Genomic DNA, 20,733 nt, shown 5'->3' on the forward strand with positions numbered 1-20,733 from the left:
CCCGGCTTTGAATTCTTTTTTTTTTTTTTTTTAAGAGAGAGTGAGAGAGGAGAGAGAGAGCGAATTTTTAATATTTATTTTTTAGTTCTTGGCGGACACAACATCTTTGTTGGTATGTGGTGCTGAGGATCGAACCGGGCCACTCGCATGCCAGGCGAGCCCGCTACCGCTTGAGCCACATCCCCAGCCCCGGCTTTGAACTCTTGATCCTCCTGCTTCAGCCTCCAGAGTTGCTGGGATTGCAGGCATGTGTCACCACACCCAGCACATATGAAGCTTTCTGGAACTATCTGCAGTCAATAAATCAACCAGTGGGTCTTAGGATTTCCTGGGTCAGATCTATGAACCCAAAAATAAAACAAAATTTGAGGATGATAAAGGGCTGGGCATGTGGCTCAAGCGGTAGCGCGCTCGCCTGGCATGCGTGTGGCCGGAGTTCCATCCTCAGCACCACATACAAACAAAGATGTTGTGTCCACCGAAAACTAAAAAATAAATATTAAAATTCTCTGTCTCTGTCTCTCTCTCTCTTAAAAAAAAAAGGACTATCCACTTTTTCCTTTATTCCTTGTAATAATATTTAAAAATAAACCTACTCCTACTGTTTTGGTTCTTTGGTTGTTTGCTGTGCTGTGAGTTAACCCCACCCTGCAAGCCTTGCCTGCTTGGCATGTGCTCTACCACTGAGCTACATTCCCAGTCCCTTTTATTTATTATTTATTTTACTTTTTGGTACTGGAGAGGAAACCCAGGGACACTTTACCACAAAGCCACTTCCTAGCCCTTTGTATTGTTACCTTGAAATAGAATATCACTAAGTAGTTTAGGGTCTTGCTAAATTCCTGCTGCTGCCCTTGAATTTGCCATCCCACTGCCTCAGCCTCTTGAGTTGCTGGGATTACAGGTGTGAACTTTGGCGCCTGACCCCATTTTGTATTTTTATTTAGAAACAGGGTCTCACTGAGTTGCTTAGTGCCCCAACTCTTGCTGAAGCTGGCTTTGAATTCGCGATCCTCCTGTCTTAGTCTTCCAAGGCTCTCGCACCCCACTTATTTATTTATTTACATGTGGTGCTGAGAATCCAACCCAGTGCCAGACCAGTCTCTACTATAACCCCAGCCCCTGTTGTCATGCTTTTGATTCTGTGATCTTTAGAAACACAGTGGATATATTAATATGATGAGTTTCCTCTTTGGCCATAGGTCATTTTTTGGCACTGGAGATTGAACCCAGGGGCACTTAACCACTGGGTTACATTACTGAGGCTGGCTTCAAATGTTCAGTTGTTCAATCCTCCTGCTTTAGCCTCCTGATTCATTAGGATTACAGGTACACAAAATTTCATGCCCTTCCGTGCTTTGGTTTTGGTTTTGTTGTGACATGGTCTCACCTTTGTTTCCCAGGCTGGTCTCCAACTCCTAAGGCTCATGAGATCCTTCCACTTCAGCCTCCAGAGTAACTTGGAACCTCGGGTGCTTGCTTCAGTGCTCAGCTTAATTGCTTCGTCTTATTATTTATTTATTTTTAGAGAGAGAGAGAGAGAGAGAGAGAGAGAGAGAGAAAGAATTTTAATATTTATTGTTTAGTTTTTTTTCGGCGGACACAACATCTTTGTTTGTATGTGGTGCTGAGAATTGAACCCGGGACGCATGCATGCCAGGCGAGCGCGCTACCGCTTGAGACACATCCCCAGCCCTGCTTGGTCTTACTTTGAATCAGGGCAAACAATCTGAGATACAAAGAAAATTGATGATGGCTCTTGGTTAACCCTTTTCCCTTTCTCCTCTCTTGCTTACTTTCAAATAATATTTGCTTGCTTTGTATGTTTCATTGTTCTAATCTCATTTTCTTCTTATTTTCAATTTCCTTGCACAGGCATTCATCATGAGACTTTTGGTACCCTTGGAGGAGGGGATTTTAGAACCAGCATTCTTTGGATTAAGTTGGGTGAAAGAGAAAAGAGGGACATCATTTCTGAGTGGGGGCAGGGCCCACCACAATCCCTTCTTTACACATAGTAGGTACTCAATAGATCTTTGTTGGACCTGTGAGTCTTATTTGTATCCTGATTTGCTAATACTAACTCTTTGAGATTTTGTGCTATTTGTTTGCATGTGAATAGCTCAAAACTTGTGGGTTGTAATTAGAACACAGTGTTAATAGTGGATCCCCAATGAGTCTGTTTCTTAGTTTATGTTAGTCTCTTTTCCTCTCGCTTTACCAGATTTGCTTTGGAACATGTGCACATGATACCTCTGCCTGTGTTGGGATGTGCTCAGGAAAGAGTAAGAGGTGTGTGTGTGAGAGAGAGTGTGTGTGAAAGAGAATGAGAGAGGTAGAGAGGGAGAATGTGGTGTCTGGCATCTAACCCAGGGCTTCACTTATGCTATCAAAGTGCTACATTTATAGCCTCCAAGCTATATTTACCCTGTCTGAGAGACAATTTTATTTTTCAAAGTATTGGTTTTTGAACCAGGAGTGTTCTACCACTGAGTTACATCCCTAGCCTTTTTTATTTAATCAAAAAAAAATTTATTTGTTCTTTTTAGTTTCATATAACAGTAGAATATATTTTGACATATCATACAAACATGGAGCATAACTTCTCATTCTTGTGGTTGTACATGATGTGGAATTACACTGGTTGTATATTCATATGTGAACATAGGAAAATTATGTCTGATTCATTCTGTCTTTCCCATTCCCATCCCCACTCCCTTCTTCCCATTCCCCACTGTCCAACCTTCATTTCCCCGAACCCCTCATTGTGAGTCAGCATCCTCATATCAGAGAGAACATTTGGCTTTGATTTTGGGTAAATCTGTTTATGTCACTTAAATCTGTTTATTTCACTTAGGATGGTAGCCTCAAGTTCTATCCATTTACCCGAAAGTGCCATAATTTCATGCTTCTTTATGGTTGGGTAATATTCCATTGTGTATATGTGCCACAAACTTTTTATTTTGAGACAGGGTCTTGGTAAGTTGCCGAGGCTGGCCTTGAACCTACAATTTTTATGCCTCAGCCTCATTGGGATTACAGGTGTGCACTACTATGCCCAGCCTAAGAGGTTTTTTTTTTGGGTGGGGAATACCGGGGAATGAACTCAGGGGCATTTGACTACTGAGCCACATCTCTAGCCCTATTTTATATTTTATTGAGAGACAGGGTCTCATTGAGTTGCTCAGTGCCTCATCATTGCTGAGGCTGGCTTTGAACTCAGCGGTCCTCCTGCTTCAGTCTCCTGAGCAGCTGGCAAGAGGTTTTTGGTTTATTTTGTGGTACCAGGGATTGAACCCAAGGGCACTTCCTCCTTGCTAAATTGCTGAGCTAGCTTTGAATTTGCAATCCTCCTGCCTCAGCTTCCCAAACCAATGGGATTGTAAGTACCCAGTGTAGGGATAAATTTTAAAGTATCCAAATGGGATTTAAAGGTATAAATGACATGTAACTACTAGTGTGATTATCTTATTTAAAGAATTTCATCAACTTTTATCAGTTGTCATAGTAACTAAAGGAGCATTGTGAATTCAAGGTTTAAAGAAGCCCTTGAGGGGCTGGGGATATAACTCAGTTGGTAGAGTGCTTGTCTCACAAGCACAAGGCCCTGGGTTCAATCCCCAGCACACACACACACACACACACACACACACACACACACACGCACAAAAAAAAAAAAAAAGATTCCTTTGGTCTATAGTAGATTGCTTGACTAGCACGTGCATGCCCTGGGTTCCCTCTTCTGGGTTTGATGCCTAGTACCCACCACACAACAACACACACCAAAGAATTCCTTAGTATATTTTTGTGTATGTCTATTATACTTCTCTTTGGAAGTAAAGATTTTCTCAGTTTCTCAGTTTCAAATAATAGTAAATATTCTATTTCAAATGAGAACGACTTACAATATTTTTGTTATTGTTATTATTTCAGACCAAAACCTGGTGCGACTGAACTTGACAATACATCCAGATTCTCTGCAGAAGTGAGACTTTCCAAAGGACCAATGACTCTGTTTCCTGTGTCCTTTCATTTTTTCCTACTCCATAACTATGTCTCGATCCCGCCATGCAAAACCTTCCAAATTGGTCAGAAAGGAAGATTTAACCAAAAAGAAAAACATCCAGCTGAAGAAGGCATCCAAGCCAGCCAACAAAAATGTGACATCTGTCAAGACTGTGAGCCTTGGAAAAGTAAAGCAATTCCTTCAAGAAGGAGATGTTAAGAAAAAAACAGATCCTAAATCACCTACGCCAGCCAGAAGCCTTCTGACAAGAGCTGGAGCAGCCCGAATGAATTTGGACAGGACGGAGGTTCTTTTTCAGAACCCGGAGTCCTTAACTTGCAATGGCTTTACAATGGCTCTCCGACGCACCTCTCTTAGCAGGCGGCTTTCTCAACCCCCAGTGGTTACATCTAAACCCAAGAAAGTTCCACCTTCCAAGAGTTTAGAAAAGCAACATGAGTCTGACTATAAGGTAGTCAATGAGACAGGAGGAAAGTGCTCAGAAAATGATTCGGTCCCCATCCAAGATCAAGATCCCCTCATCCTCCCTGATATAGAGAATCTAATCAGTGTACAACATACATCTTTAATTGAAGGTGAGAGTCAAGAGACTACTCAGTCTTGGTCTCAAGGGATAGAGGATACCAAATTCCATGTACCCGCTCATAGTAGCCCTGCAGCAGGGATCCTTTCTGGGCCGTTGGAAGGGACACATAGTGGTGAAGGACCATTCTCTGAACAGATATCAAATGCTATCAGTAATTCTCCTGGAATGTTTGCTCAGGACACTGTAGGTGCTCCTTTAATCCAAAGATCAGCCCCCGAAGTTACCTCTGAAAGTACCATTCAGTTAGAAGATTTGGGTTCCCAGGTACAATCTCTGAAGCTAACTGATTCTTATCTGGAACCCGTTAAGAGTGAACCTACTTGTTTCCCATCTCCCAGTTTTAATAAGATTATACCTGAATTAGATGTTAGAAATTGCTTGTCTCTTGGTGGGTCTGTATATCCCAACACTCTAATAAAACTCCTCTTGGCAGGCTCAGAACCAGAAACCCTTGGTACTAAACCAGATCATCCAGGGGCCTTCAAATCTACCCTAGATCAAGAGGAAGTTCCTGATACCACCTCTGTCCTAAGACAGGCCTTCAGTGCTATCCCTCATCAATGGGAATTTCCTGGTGCTAACCCAGTTCATGGAGAGGCTCTCGGTGAGATCCCAGACCCACCAGAGATTCCTGGTGCTATTTCGGTCCAAGGAGAAGTCTTTGGTACTATCCCAAACCAACAAGGAATGCATGGTGTGGTTGGGGATGCTGCCCCAGACCTGCCTACTTTTCTTCCTGTTGTTCCAAACCCAACTGCTACTTGTAATGCTCCCCTCAACCTCAAATGGCCTGAGCCCCAGAGCGCTATCCCATATGGGCTTGAGGTCCAGAGTGCTATGCCAGTTTTGCCTTTGGGCTCGGGACACACTCCTCAATTATCATCAAACTCTGAGTTAGGTTCCATACCTCCAGGAACAACTGCAAGCAATGTAGAAAATGAGAAGCACGTTCCAAGAAGCCTTCTGCCAGCTCACACTCAGGGGTTCACTTCCACCCCTGTTTCACTGGGTGTGACCCCAGTCTCCCAAGCCAATCCCTGTATATCAGAAGGAGGAAATTCCCAGGTTAGCATGACCAGCTTGGCTGATGTTAACACCACAGGGACATCCGTGCCAGTGTCAGTTGCCAATACCACCTCTTCTCCCTCTACCACCTTGCTACCAACTTCGGAAAGAAAGAAACGAAAGCGATGTGGGGTCTGTGAGCCCTGCCAACAGAAAGACAACTGTGGCGAATGTACTTACTGCAAGAACAGAAAGAATAGCCATCAGATCTGTAAGAAGAGGAAATGCGAGGAGCTGAAAAAGAAGCCATCTGTGGCTTTGGAGGTAAGCAAAGGGTCAAAGGCCTGGGAGACAACTGCAATGTGGGTATAATGATCTATGCAGAGATGATTTGTTTCAGTCCTATATCATCGTACTTTGGTGAAATGTTGGCTTTATCTGTAAGAATTTGTGGGTCTACTTGAAGATTGTCTTGTGCTCTGATGCCTTTGCTTGCCTTTTTTTTTTTTAAACTGTTATTTTTTGGTACTGGAGGTTGAACCCAGAGGCACTTTACCACTGAGCCACATCTCCAGCCCTCTGGGTTATTTATTTATTTATTTTTTGGTACTGGGGATTGAACTTGGGGTGTACCCACCCACTGAGCCACACCCCCAGCCCTATTTTATATTTTATTTAGAGACAGTGTCTCACTGAGTTGCTTAGCATTAACGCTTTGCTGTTGCTGAGGCTGGCTTTGAACTCTACATCCTCCTGCCTCAACCTCCCAAGCCACTGGGATTAGAAGTGTGCACCATCATGCCTAGCTGTATTTTTAATTTTGAGATAGGTGTCTCACTTTGTTGCTTAGGGCCTTGATTAGTTGCTGAGACTGGCCTTGAATTTGGAAACCTCCTGCCTCTGGAGCCACTGGAATTATAGGTGTGTGCCACTGCACCTGGCCTTAGGTCGCTTTTAGAAGTTGTCCCAGAAAACTAGAACATAGAGTTTTCCATTATAGGATTTGATAGAGACATAGGGAAATTGCATGAAGTTTGGATTGGCTAAAATTTCTACTCTGCCTCATTTTGGCTAATGGACATCTTTTTATGGAAGTTACAGGACTAAAATATAAGAGTGGAGCAAATTAATTAACTCCCTAACTCCCTTGAAGCCCAGAAAAATCCAAGAAGTTAAAAAAAAATTAAATATATTTTTTAGTTTAGATGAGCACAATACCTTTCTTTCTTTCTTTCTTTTTTAATATCTTTATTTTATTTTATGTGGTACTGAGGGTTGAACCCAGTTCTTGACGAATGCCAGGCAAGCGGGCTGCCACTTGAGCCACATCCCCAGCCCCAAATACCTTTCTTTTATTTTATTTTTTTTTAATATTTATTTATTTTTTTAGTTATCAGACACAACATCTTTGTTGGTATGTGGTGCTGAGGATCGAACCCGGGCTGCACGCATGCCAGGCGAGCGCACTACCGCTTGAGCCACATCCCCAGCCCACCTTTCTTTTATTAATTTTTTTTTTAATGTGGTGCCGGGGATCAAACCCAGTGCCTCATGACAATCCTGCCTAAATAAGTTAAAATTTTTTGCTTTTGAAAGAGTTAAAAGTGGGGCTGGGGCTGGGGCTCAGAGGTAGAGAGCTTACCTAGCAAATGTGAGGTGCTGGGTTCGATCCTCAGCACCACATAAAAATAAATAAATAAAATAAAGATATTTTGTCTAACTACAACTAAAAAAATGTTAAAAAGGGAAGAAAGAAAGAATTAATACTTTTGCATACTTATGCAACAAACTTTGCCTTGGAGGTGTTTCAATAAAACAGCTTTCATCTCAATCTTTAGGGGGTGACTTCTACCTGTTCTGCTTATTTCAAGGGGGTTTTAGTGATTAATGAAAATAGTTTGTAAACTTCAGTATGACACAAATATTAAGTCTTAGTACGAAAGTTTATGAACCTATAATAGTAAAAGTATCATTTAATTTAGAATTTACTTAAAAGATTTTTATAGAGCTTGGCTAAAACTCAAAACTACTGCTTATCACATTTTTGGGGGCAACTGAACTGAGGGGTGCTTTTATTGTTTTTTATTTTGAGAGAAGGGTCTCCTTAAGTTACTGAGGCTGATGTCCAATTTGCCATTCTCCTGCTTCAGTGGGATTACAGGCATGCACTTCTATGCCTGTCTTGCCTCTCACATTTTTTTTGTTTGGGGTGGGGGCACACCAGGGATTCAACCCAGAGACTCTCTAACTACTGATCCACATCCCCAACCCTTTTTATTTTTTAAAACACACCTGTGGGGGTGGGGCAAGGTTGTGGCTCAGTGGTAGGGCACTTGCCTCAAACATTGTGAGGTACTGGATTTGATCCTGAGCACCACATAAAAATAAATAAATAAAATAGAGGTATCTTGTTTGTCTACAACTAAAAAAAAAAAAAACACAAAACACACCTGTCAGGCTGGGAATGTGGCTCAGTGGTAGAGTGCTTGCTTAGCATACATGAAACACGAGTTCTATTCTCAGCACCACATATAAATAATTGAATAAAATAAAGGTTCATCAACAACTAAAAAAAAAATTATAGATGCTGTGCATGGTGGCACATGCACCTGTAATCGCAGTGGCTTTGGAGGCTGAGTGGGAGGATTGTGAGTTCAAAGCCAGCCTCAGTGGGCTGGGTTTGTGGCCCAGTGATAGAGTCCTCACCTAGAATGCTTGAGGCACTGAGTTCGATCCTCAGCACCACATAAATGTAAAATAGATAACTGTGCCCACTTAAAAAACCAAAATAAATAAATAAATAAATATTTGGGTGGGGGAAGAAAAGCCAGCCTCAGTAAAGGTAAAAGGCACTAAGCAACTCAGTGAGACCCTGTCTCTAAATCAAAATAGAAAATAGGGCTGGAATGTGGCTCAGTGGTGGAGTGCCCCCGAAAATCTACATACTTTTTATATAATATATACATTTTATATATAAAAATTTTAAAAATAAATTAAAAGACAGCTGCAAGTGACTAAAGAGGCAGGAGGAACACAAGATTTAGGTCAACCTCAGCAGCTTACCAAGACCCTGTCACAAAAAAAAAAGAAAAAAAAAGAAAAGAAAGATCTGCCATCATATATAACAAATCAGAATAAATAAATAATTTAGTAAAAAAAAAGAAAGAGATGAGGTTGTAGCTCACGGTGGTAAAATGGCTCAAAATGGTTCAATCCTCTGTACCAAAAATAAAATAAAACAATTGTGAAGAATGGGACTTTATGATTTATTGATTTATTTTTGGGGGGGGAGATGCTGAGTGAGCTACGTCCTTGAGTCCTTTTAATTTTTTATTTTGAGACAGGGTCTCGCTAAATTGTTCAGGGCCTTGCTAAATTGATGAGACTGGCCTCAATTTGTGATCCTTTTCAGCCTACCTAATCACTTGGATTATTGGTGTTAGCACCACCCAGTGGGCTTTATGATTTTTATTTTTTTTTATTTTTTAGTTTTTTGGAGGACACAACATCTTTGTTGGTATGTGGTGCTGAGGATCGAACCCGGGTCGCACGCATGCCAGGCAAGCGCGCTACCGCTTGAGCCACATCCCCAGCCCCTTTTTTTATTTTTTAAAGAGAGAATGAGAGAGGAGAGAGAGAGAGAGAGAGAATTTTTAATATTTATTTTTTAGTTCTCGGTGGACACAACATCTTTGTTGGTATGTGGTGCTGAGGATCAAACCCGTGCCGCACGCATGCCAGGCGAGCGAGCTACCGCTGAGCCACATCTCCAGCCCCGGCTTTATGATTTTTAAATCACATGAGGTTATGTTCATTTTGTCTACTATAAATGCAGTATTATAGGGGGAGTTGATTTAAAAGCATTTTTGAACTTTAATTCAATCATTTTTCTATTTCTTTCTTGATTTGACTTTTTTTTTTTTTTTTTTTTTGGTATTGGGGATTGAACCCAGAGGCACTCAACCACTGAGCCATATCCCCAGCTGGATTTTTTATTTTATTTAGAGACAGGGTCTCACTGAGTTGCTTAGCACCTCTCTGTTGCTGAGGCTGGCTTTGATCTTCTTGTTTCAGCCTCCTGAGCTGCTGGGATTATAGGTGTGTGCCACCATGCCTGGCTATTGACTTAAAATTCTATTTACTTGTTTGTTTATTGAGTTCTTGGTACTAGGGATCGAACCAGGAGCAATCTAACATAGAGCTATAGCCTCCTCATCCCTTTTTATTTTTTATTTTAAGATAGGGTCCCACTAAATTACTGAGACTGGCCTCAAATTTGCAATCCTCCTTCTCCAGAATAGCTGAGATTACAGATGTGCACCACTGTGTTGGCTTGATTTAAAATTTTAGTCCAAAATGCTGATTTCTTATTTTACTAAGTCTTTGCAAACAAGAGCCCAGATGTTTAACCAATCCTAGATCAATGAGCATTTAAAGTGTTTCTAAAATATTTTGTTATTACAAACCTTATTGTAATGAGTAATCTTTCTTTATATAAGTCATTTCACACATGTGGGAATAGAACAAATATGACTGGTTGCCACATGGTTTACAAATATCTAAGACACTCGGGGCTGAAGTTGTGGCTCAGTCGGCAGAGCACTTGCTTAGAACACGTGAGGTACTAGGTTCGATCCTCAGCACCACATAAAAATAAATAAGTAAAATGAAGGTATTATGTTCATCTACAACTAAAATAATTAAAAAAATATATCTAAGACACTCAGTAGCAATATTAATATCTCTTCCAGAGAGACCTCCCTTGTAAACTACTGATGAGCAGCATTGCTAATTGACACAGTACCAAAAACAACATCTCTAATACATATAAGCACTTTAGTTCTCTTCTTTCCCAAGCCTGCTTCTCCTCTTATGTTGGCTTCAATGGCTTACCATATACATGGTCACCCAGAATAGAAAAGTCAGTGAGCTCTGATGCCTTCCTCTCTCATCCTTCTACATTCTTTAATTTTATAAGATGTGAGCCCACCATCCTTTGTATTTTCTTGGCCACTAGTTGAGTTTTTTGTTTTGTTTTTAATCTGTTGTTAATACAATTACAGAATTCAGTTTATTGTCAACACTGCTTATTGCCTTCTGGGCTGTGCACGGAAGATAGTCAGGAGTGTACCAGCTAGCAGGGAAGTTAAGAAATCAAGCAAGGCTGCCTTACTATCTCCTTCCTAAATACATTTAGTGTTCTGCATATGGGTTGTATTTCTGTCAAAATAAAACAAAGGGCTGGGGTTATGGCTCAGTGGTAGAGAGCTCTACTGGTATGCATGAGGCACTTGGTTGGATCCTCTTCACCACATATAAATAAAAAATAAAGACTTTGTTTACCAAAAACTAAAAATCAATCAATCAATCAATCAAACAAAACAAACAAAAGAAAATAGAGACAAAGTTTCAAAGCATTTAAATTATACATAAAGTCTCAATGTACTAGCATGGAATATTACAGGTGTCTGCGATTACACACCTGTAATCCCATCTACTTCGGAAACTGAGGCAAGAGGATCCAAAGTTTGAGGCCAGCCACCGCAATTTAGCAAGAGGCTGTCTCAATAAAATTTAAAAAGGACTGTGGTTGTGGCTCATTGTACAAGTACACCTGAGTTCCATCCTCAGTACCAACACAAAAAATTAAACAAAACCAGGCTCTATTCCCATGTCATAGTCATCTTGCTTTTTCTATCTGACAACCCCACTCTCCCCCGTCACTCTCACCCCTTACTCTGTCAAAACTGTATGTGTGTGTTACCCAGGCTACGTACCAGCTGACTTTTTTTCTCCTAAGTGCCTGTCTCCTTTAGCACAGTAAAAAATGCTCAATAAATACTTGTTGGGAATATGAAAAGAGAATATATTTGTAACTCAATCAGTTTTATAAATTTATATCTTTTATAAATTTAGATCTTGAGTGGTTTGTTGTTGTGCTGGTGGTACTGGGGATTGAAGCCAGAGGTGCTTTACCCCTGAGCTAATCCTTTTTACCAACTTTTCTCTCTCTCCTTTTTTTTTTTTTAAGTATTTTAGTTTTCAGTGGACACAACATCTTTATTTTATTTGTATGTGGTGCTGAGGATCGAACCCAGCGCCCCGCGCATGCCAGGCGAGCACTCTACTACTTGAGCCAAATCCCCAGCCCAATTTTTCTCTTTTTGAGACAGGGTAACTTATTTACCCAGGCTGGCCTCAAACTATTGATCATCTTGCCTTGTTTTCCAGATTGCTGGGATTTCAGATGTGCATCACTGTACCCAGATGGCTTTCAATTTTTTATTTTTGTGATGCTGGGGGTCGAATTCAAGGCATCCTGTGTTAGAGGCAAGCACTCCACCATGAAGCTTCATCCTCAGCCCCTTTTTGTTTTCTTTGTCGTACTAGGGATTGAATCTAGGGGTATTTATCATTAAGGTACATTCCCAGGCCTCTTTTTGTTTGTTATATATATATTTTAAATTTATTATTATTTTTTAAATTTGTTCAATACATGACAGTAGAATGCATTTTGACATTGTATATAAATGAAGCACAACTTCTTCCTCTGGCTGTACATGGTGTAGAGTCACACTGGTAGTGTAATCATACATATATATATAGGGTAATAATGTCCATCTCATTTCCCCATACTCCCACCCACACCCTCCCACCCCACCCCTCTCCTCACTCCCCCTGCACAATCTAAAGTTCCTTTATTCTTGCTTACCTCCTGCCTTTTTTCTTTATTTAGATTAATAAGATGGAGTCTTGCTAAGTTGCTTTGGGCCTCACTAAGTTTCTGAGGCTGGCCTTTGTAATCCTCCTGAGTCACTGGGATTACAGGCATGAGCCATCACACCTGACACTTTCCATATTTTTATTGGTAAATTATAATTATACATAATGGTGGTATTTGTTGTTACATATTTTACATGCACACGGTATAAAAATATAATCTGGTCAATAACATTCTCCAGTATTTCTCCTTTTTTTCTCCTATGGTCCTTCTCTTCCCTATGGTCCCTTTTCCTCTACTATACTGATCTCCTTTCAATTTTCATGAGATCTCTCTGACTTTTCCTTTTTCTTCTTCAGTTCCACATTTGAGAAAAAAAACATACAGCCCTTCAGTTTGGCTTATTTCATTTAACATAATGGTCTCTGGTTTCATTTTTTTCCTGCAAATGACATAATTTAATTTTTCTTTATGGCCGAATTAAACATTATGTATATATACTACATTTCTTTAATCCATTCATCCTATGACGGACATCTTGGCTGATAACATAGTTTGGTATTGTGAATTGTGCTGCTGCTGTAAACATGGGTATGCGTGTATTTCTGTAGTATGCTGACATTAAATCTTTAGGACAAAAACTGAGGAGTGGTATAGCTGAATCTTGGTGGTTCTATTCCTTGTCTTTGGAGGATCCTCCATACTGATTTCCATAATAGTTGTACTAATTTAAAATCCTTCAACAGTGTAAAAGGATTCCTTTTTCTCTACAACCTCTTCAAATCAATTATTTTTGTTCCTTAATTTGGGGACAAAATGTGAGTCTTGAAGAGACATATGATGTCAATTTATTCCTTTATTATTTGGGATCATCATTTTTTTAAGTTGTTGATGGATATTTATTTATTTACTTACTTATATGCAGTGCTGAGGATTGAACCCAGTGCCTCAGACATACTAGACAAATGCTAGTATGAGCCACAATCCCAGCCCCTTAGGATCATCATTTTGATCCCTTAGTTAGGGTAGTGTCTTTTAACTTTTAACATTGTAATTTACTTTTTGTACTTTGTAAATGTCATTTTTTAAAATTTGGTACTGGACATTGAACCCTAGAGTACTTTACCTCTGAGCTACAACCATTGTATTATTATTTCAATATTTTTCAGTTGTAGATGGATACAATATCTTTATTTTTGTGTGGTGCTGAGGATCGAACCCAGTGCCTCACAGTGTAAGGCAAGCATTCTTCCACTGAGCTGCAGCCCCAGCCCCTCTTTTATTATTATTTATTTATTTATTCATTTATTCATTTATAAATATTTTTTAGTTGTAGTTGGACACAATATTATTTATTTATTTATTTAGAATTTTAATATTTATTTTTTAGTTCTCGGCGGACACAACATCTTTGTATGTGGTGCTGAGGATCGAACCCGGGCTGCAGGCATGCCAGGCGAGCGCGCTTGAGCCACATCCCCAGCCCCTATTTTATTTATTTTTATGTAGTGCTGAGGATAGAACTCAGCAGCTTGCTCGTGGCAGGCAAATGTTGTACTGCTGAGCCACAATCCCAGCCCCACTTTTTTATTTTTTATTTTGAGACAGGGTCTTGCTAAGTTGCTGAGGCTGAACCTTGGAATTCTCCTATCTCAGCCTCCCAAGATGCTGAGATTACAGATGTGTGTCACCACACTCAGGGTAAATACCTTTTTAATTTTTTTTTTTTTTTTTTTTTACCCATTTTGAGTAAGTGCTTTACCAGTGGGCTCTACCTCTATACTTTACTAATTTCCAAATTCCTTATGGTTGAGATAGAGACTTTGTAAATCTTTTTTTTTTTTTGTATCAGGGATTAAACCTAAGGGACTGTGACCACTGAGTTTCATTCATCCCCAGCCTTTTTTATATTTTATTTAGAGGAAGGGTCTCTGAGTTGCTGAGGCTGGCTGGCTTTGCACTTGAGATCTTCCTGCCTCAATCTCCCAAACCACTGGGATTATAGGTGTGTGCTACCCAGCCCGGCCTGCCTTTGGTTTTTTGGGATTGGCTTATTTTGCTTAGCATGGTATCCTCCAGCTCCATTCATTTACTAGGAAATGCCATAATTCATTCTCTTTTAAGGCTGTGTAGAATTCCATGAGAGAGAGAGAGAAAAAAATATATATATATATATTATATCTATCTCACATTTTCTTTATCCATTCAAGGACACCTAGGTTGGTTTCAGTTTAGCTATTGTTAGTTAGTTGAGCTGCTATAAAACACTGATGTGGCTGTGTCACTGTAGTTTGCTGATTTTAAATCATTTGAGTATAAACCAAGGAATGGAATAGCTGGGTCAAATGGTGATTCCATTCCAAGTTTTCTGAGGAATTTTCATACTGTTTCCATAATGGGAGAAAATTCCCCCCCCCTCCAACATTCTCTACCCTATTTGATTTTTTTTTTAAATATTTATTTATTTTTTAGTTATTGGCGGACACAACATCTTTGTTTGTATATGGTGCTGGAGGATCGAACCCGGGCCGCACGCATGCCAGGCAAGCGCGCTACCGCTTGAGCCACATCCCCAGCCCTACCCTATTTGATTTTTAATCGATGATTCTTTATTTCCATCATTTCTTCCCACTCTAATAATTAGCTTATACCTCTAAGGGAGAGCTTTTCCATTTTATTTACTATTTATTTATCTTTCAGGATAAACTCATGGATTTTTATTATATTCAATGGACTATAATCCTTTATTAACTTTTGTTGTTGTTGTTCCTGGGAATTGAACCCAGGGCACTATTCATTCCCAGGCCTTTTTTTGAGACAAGAGCTCACTACTTTTCTTAGGGCCTGGCTAAATTGCTGAGGCTGGTCAGAATTTAGGCTCCTCCTGCCTTAGCCTTTCTTTCCATTTGCTGGGATTACAGGTGTACACCACTCTGTTCTGCCTTAGAGATTAAATATAATTATTAGAAATGATGGAAATAAATAATTATCAGATGAAAAATCATTGCACAAAAATCATTAATGGTTGCTTAAACTAGGGAGTGGAAGTTTGTGGACTAACAATATATTTATGAAGTCTCAATAACACACGCCTCCAGCATCCTAATTATTTAATCTGATGCTCAGAAATTGCACATTTGACCATAGAGCACCTTCAACATTCTTTGAGTAATTCTTTCCTTTCTCAGACAAGAGTTCTTTCTGTTAAATGTGTTTGTTTACTTTCTGTACTGTCCCAAACCTGGGAATTGAACCCAGGGCACTGTACTACTGAGCTGTATCTCCCACCCTTTTAAAATTTATTTTGAGACAAGGTCTCACTAAATTTCTCAGACTGGCTTCGAATTTAGGGGTTTCTTGTCCAGTCTCCCAAATCATTGCTGAATTTACAGGCATGCATTATTACTACACCCATTTTTTTTATGGTTCATTTTGCTTAGTGTTCTTTATAAGACTCATCAGTAATATTGCTTACACTTATTCTTTGTCATTGCAGTAGAGTATGCCATCATATGTATAACAAATAATTTATGACTTCTGTTAATGAGCAGTAGTGCTTGTATGAACACTGAACATGTCCTTTGGTGAATATATGTATATATTGAGTTTAATCCTGAGAATGGCATTGCTGGATCATAAAATATGCATTTGTTTAGTTTTCCTAAATTTTACCAAGTAATTGTAGTCAGGTGTGGCCCACACCTATAATCCCAGTGACTGTGGATGTAGAGATAATCGATTCATAAATTCAAGGCCATCTAAACAATTTAGCAAGACCCTGTGCCAAAGAATAAAAAGGGCTGGGTGTGTCACTCAATGGTATAGTTCCCCAGGTTGAATTCACAAAAATTAAAATTTAAAAAATGAAAACATCAAGTAACTATGATTTTTCCAATTAAAACTTCCTTTAGGGGCTGGAAATATGGATCAGTGGTAGAATATGTGCTTAGCATATGTAAGGACCTGGGTTCAGTCCCTAGAAACAATAAAAAACAAAAGCTGAGCACAAAAATAATAAATAAACAAAAAAAACAAAAGTAAAAACCTGCTGGATTTTGTTTATGACATGTTCAATGTATGGATTTGCTTGGAGAGATCAGTTTTGTTTGGATACAAAGCTTCTAGTTCATGACCATTGTACCTCTTTATGTTACTTTCGTGTGTGTGTGTGTGTGTGTGTGTTGTTGGGTATTAAAGGCAGGGCTTTGTGCATACTAGGCAAAGGATCTACCTCATATCTACACCCTTACTGTCCCTTTTTATGGAATTCTTTTTGGGGGGAATGTTTTCAATCATATTTTGTAGTTTTCAATATATACTTTTTCATTATTCACTTCCACAATCCTCTTCCCCATGCTAGGAACAGAACTCAGGGCTTCACATGTGCCAAAGTGCTCTACCAGCAAGCCACATCCCAGCCCTTATTTAAACTTGTTTATTCCTCAGTATTTCATATTTTTTGGTGTTATTCGTGGTTGAAGACCATTTAATTTGGTTCCTTGAAATATATATTTTAAAAATTTTTTTAGTTGTAGTTGGACACAATGCCCTTATTTATTGTTAAGTGGTGCTGAGGATCAAACCCAGCGCCTCACACATGCTAGGCGAGCGCTCTACCTCTGAGCCACAACCCCCAGCCCCGGTTTCTTGAAATATTGGCAAGCAAATATATTTGCTTGTTTCTTTTGTACTGAGGATCTAACCGAGGTATATATTTACTACTAAGCAATATCCCCAGCCCCATTTATTTATTTATTTATTTATCTATACGTTTATATTTATTTTGAAAAAGTGTCTGGCTAAATTGCTGGGGGGGTGTCTCACTTAATTTTTGAGGCTGGCTTTGAACTTGGGATCCTCCTGCGTCAGCTTCCCCAGTTGCTAGGATTACAAGTCTGTACCAACACGCTTGGCTACAATTTCTTTTAATTGTACAATAAGGTTTCAGACTTTCCAGAGATACGTTTAAGTCAAGAAAAAAAAGTATTCATTTTTTTTTGGTCATGCTTAACTCAGCTTACCTTTCCCTTTGTATCAAAAATATAGGTAATTCAAATGAATACTTTCTCCCTGTAAAAAATCCTTTAAGTCTATCTCCTCCTTGTTTTTCCCTTTCGGTGCTTGAGATTGAACCAAGGTGCTCTTTACTGCTGAGCTACATCTCCAGCACTTTTTTTTTTTTTAAATATTTTGAGACAGAAATCTCCCTAAGTTGCTAGAGATGGCCTTCAGCTTGCAATCCTCCTGCCTCAGAGTCCTATTAAGATTACAGGCCAAAACCACTGAGTTCAGCTGACTTTTATCACTTCTGTATTTATCTAGCAATTTGCTTTTGGCTAGAGCATTCCTCATGTATAGTTGTAACTTAACATTTTGAGACATGCAATACTGTAATTATTAAACAGCTATAGAAGTATTTTTAAAAGATAAGTGAAGGCTTTTATTTTTCCCCTATACTGGGGATTAAAGTTGGCTTCACACATGCTAGGCAAACACTCTACCTCTGGACTACATATCCAGCCTAGTACAGAATTTATGGACATAGAGCAGGGATTTTGGCTGACTACGTTTTTGCAAGTAATCTTTATTGTGTATAAAAGCTAACGAAACCAAAATGCATTGTTTGTACAGTGTGTTTCTACATAGGCTATAGAGGGTGTGGTCTTTAGTTATGTCTCTAGTTAGTTCATTTTGGTATGATATCATGTATTTAATTAACATTAATTGAGTGACTAGACAGAGCAGATTGTGAATTGATCTACCCAGAGTGTAATAATCTGTTACATTTATTTACTCTAGCTAGTGTGGGTTCCCTCTTCAAAATGTCAAGTTATATTATGTTTGGTTAGACTAAATAGGAGTATATTATATAACACTCTAAAGTGTGCTGTGTTCAAAACCATGCTATCATTTTTTTTTTTTTTTAAATATTGGGGATTGAAATCAGGGGCATGCTGGGCATGGCAGCATATGCCTGCAATCCCAATGATTTGGAAGGCTGAAACAAGGGGATTGCAAGTTCAAAGCCAGCCTCAGTGATTTTTAGCTAGGCCCTAAGCAATTTAGTGAGTCACTATCTTAAAATAAAAAGGACCAGGAATGTGGCTCAGTGGTTAAGCGTCCCTGGGTTCAATTCAAAAAGAAAAAAGAAAGAAATGAGGGGCATGCTACCACTGAGCTGCATCCCTATCCCTTTTTATTTTTATTTTGACAGAGTCTCTCTAAGACCCTGGCCTTGAACTTGTGCCACTTGGGCCCATGCTATCTTCTTAAGATAGGCCAATTCTACTGGAAAAAAGAGTGTTACCTACACAGATTGTATTTGAAAAGCTAATAATTAAGGAGTGCTAAATGACACAAATTAATCCACTACCTGTATACTATTATAGGGGTCTTTCCAGGTGATAACAGTCTAGTTCCAGAGATGTCATTCAGAATTGCTTGACACTCCTTTTATTTTTATCTTACCATTTCTGGTGGGAGTTTGAACTGGGTCTAGTCTCACTTGGCCATTGCTTTTCTCAGTTGTAAAACAGCTGGATCTTATTTCGGGATGTGTTGCATATGGCATATGGAACAAATTTTTTGCTACCAACTCCTTCAATTGAGGGCAGATGTTATATGTCCTTAAATATGCCTTTAAGGAATCTCTTTGTATCACACTGAGACTTCAGTAGCATACTGCCTCCAAAGAACTAGATGTAAATAGAAGCAAAAGTCTTTGGTGTCTAGTGTACTTATGTTCATAAACCCTGAATACCTCAACAAAATTATGCTGATATTGATTGATTGTTATTTGTGGTTGTTAACTTCTGGAATTATGATTCCACTATGATTCAAGTCTTACCTTGCCATTTTGTTTTTATCATCTTATGTATAAGAAAACTGTGCGAAACTAGCAAACATTGTAATCTATCATCAATATCATCCATGCTAAGCTATTATATAATAGGAAGCACTAATAGGGTACATGTTTATTTTTCTACAGAAAACAACTAACTCCCAATCTCTTTTACTGATCAACATCTTTGTTCTATTTCAGAATAGTTGTTGCAGAGTTGATGGTACCAGCCAGGTGTCATGGTGCCTGGCTATAATCTCAGGATCCCTGAGGCTACAGCAGGAGGAAGATTGTAAATTTTAAGTCCATCCTGAGCAACTTAATGAGACTTTCAGGAACTTTGTGGGACCCTGTCTCAAAATAAAAAAAGGACTGGGGATGTACCTCATTGGTAAAGTGGCCCTGGGTTCAATCCCCAGTACCAAAAAATAAAAATGTGGGGTTATCAGGTGGGCACCATGGCCCACACTTGTAAGCCCAGTGGCTCCAGAGGCTGAGACAGGAGGATCTGGAGTTCAAAGCCAGCCTCAGCAAAAGCAAGGCACTAAGCAACTCAGTGAGACCCTATCTCTAAATAAAATACAAAATAGGACTGGGGATGTGGCTTACTGGCCTAGTGTCCCTGAGTTCAATCCCTGGTACAAAAGAAAAAAAAAAAGTTTGTGCAGATGAAGTAGGAGTTTTCTTTTGTTTCCATCACTTAATGTATCATCACTATTTTGTCACATAGTAAGAAATTTGTATTTTCTTTTATTTAAAGTAAGGGTATTGCTGCAATGTTCCATTGTTCAGATTTTCCTAAAAGTCTTGGACTCAAACAACATAAAGGGTGTTTAAATGCCTGCAAAATATTTCTTTAAGTAAATGAACATCATTCTTTTTTTGTGGCTGAATGATTCCCTTCAGTTTCTTACCATTTTTCAGTTTTCTATAGCATAGTGAACTTTTTTCCACATTGTTTGTTTTCTTGCGGTGCAATCAATGGGTTATTTCAAGGCCTAAATGGTAACCACCAACATATTTAATATCTTGCTGATGACTTAATGACTAATGATTTCTAATTCTTTACCACTTCTGGAAATGTGAAGTTTAACTAAAGGTATTCTTTGGATAGCCACGTCATATCTTTCTTCCCAAATAAGAAACTGTAGTCTCAGCCCAAGGCACCTGTTTTTTACCTAGCAACTCAGGAGACTGAGGCAAGAGGACTGGAAGTTCAGGCAAGTCTCTGTAATTTACTGAGACACTCAGTAATTTAGGGAGACCATGTCTCAAAAACTAAAAAGGACTGGAGGTGTAGATCTTGGTAAGGAACTCTTGATTTCAATCCTCATTACTAAAAACAAACAACAACAAAAGGAAGGTAAAAGCAACTCTGTAGTTGTTAGATTCTTTTTGAATCTTATGAAAGCCAGGTACCCGCCTGTAATCCCAATGGCTTGGGAGGCTGAGGCAGGAGGATCACAAGCCTAAGCAACTTGGCTTAGTGGTAGAACATCCTTAAGTTCAATCTATGGTACCAAACAAACAAACCCCCCACCACACACACATCT

At 39.2% G+C, this 20,733-nt stretch overlaps 1 protein-coding gene across 5 annotated transcripts in view; it reads left to right on the forward strand.

The window, feature by feature from the left end:
* Window positions 1-3,996: 3,996 nt before the first annotated feature.
* Tet1 (tet methylcytosine dioxygenase 1) overlaps window positions 3,997-20,733 on the forward strand; it is a 107,895-nt gene continuing 91,158 nt past the window's right edge. For all 5 annotated transcript variants that reach the window (XM_077799001.1, XM_026394672.1, XM_077799003.1 and 2 more), the window contains exon 1: window positions 3,997-5,942. In XM_077799001.1, coding sequence (XP_077655127.1) covers window positions 4,053-5,942 — 1,890 coding nt within the window. In that variant the 5' untranslated portion in view covers window positions 3,997-4,052. The remainder of the gene's footprint in view (window positions 5,943-20,733) is intronic.

Source organism: Urocitellus parryii, chromosome 5 (genome assembly GCF_045843805.1).
Source record: "Urocitellus parryii isolate mUroPar1 chromosome 5, mUroPar1.hap1, whole genome shotgun sequence".
NCBI lineage: Eukaryota > Metazoa > Chordata > Mammalia > Rodentia > Sciuridae > Urocitellus > Urocitellus parryii.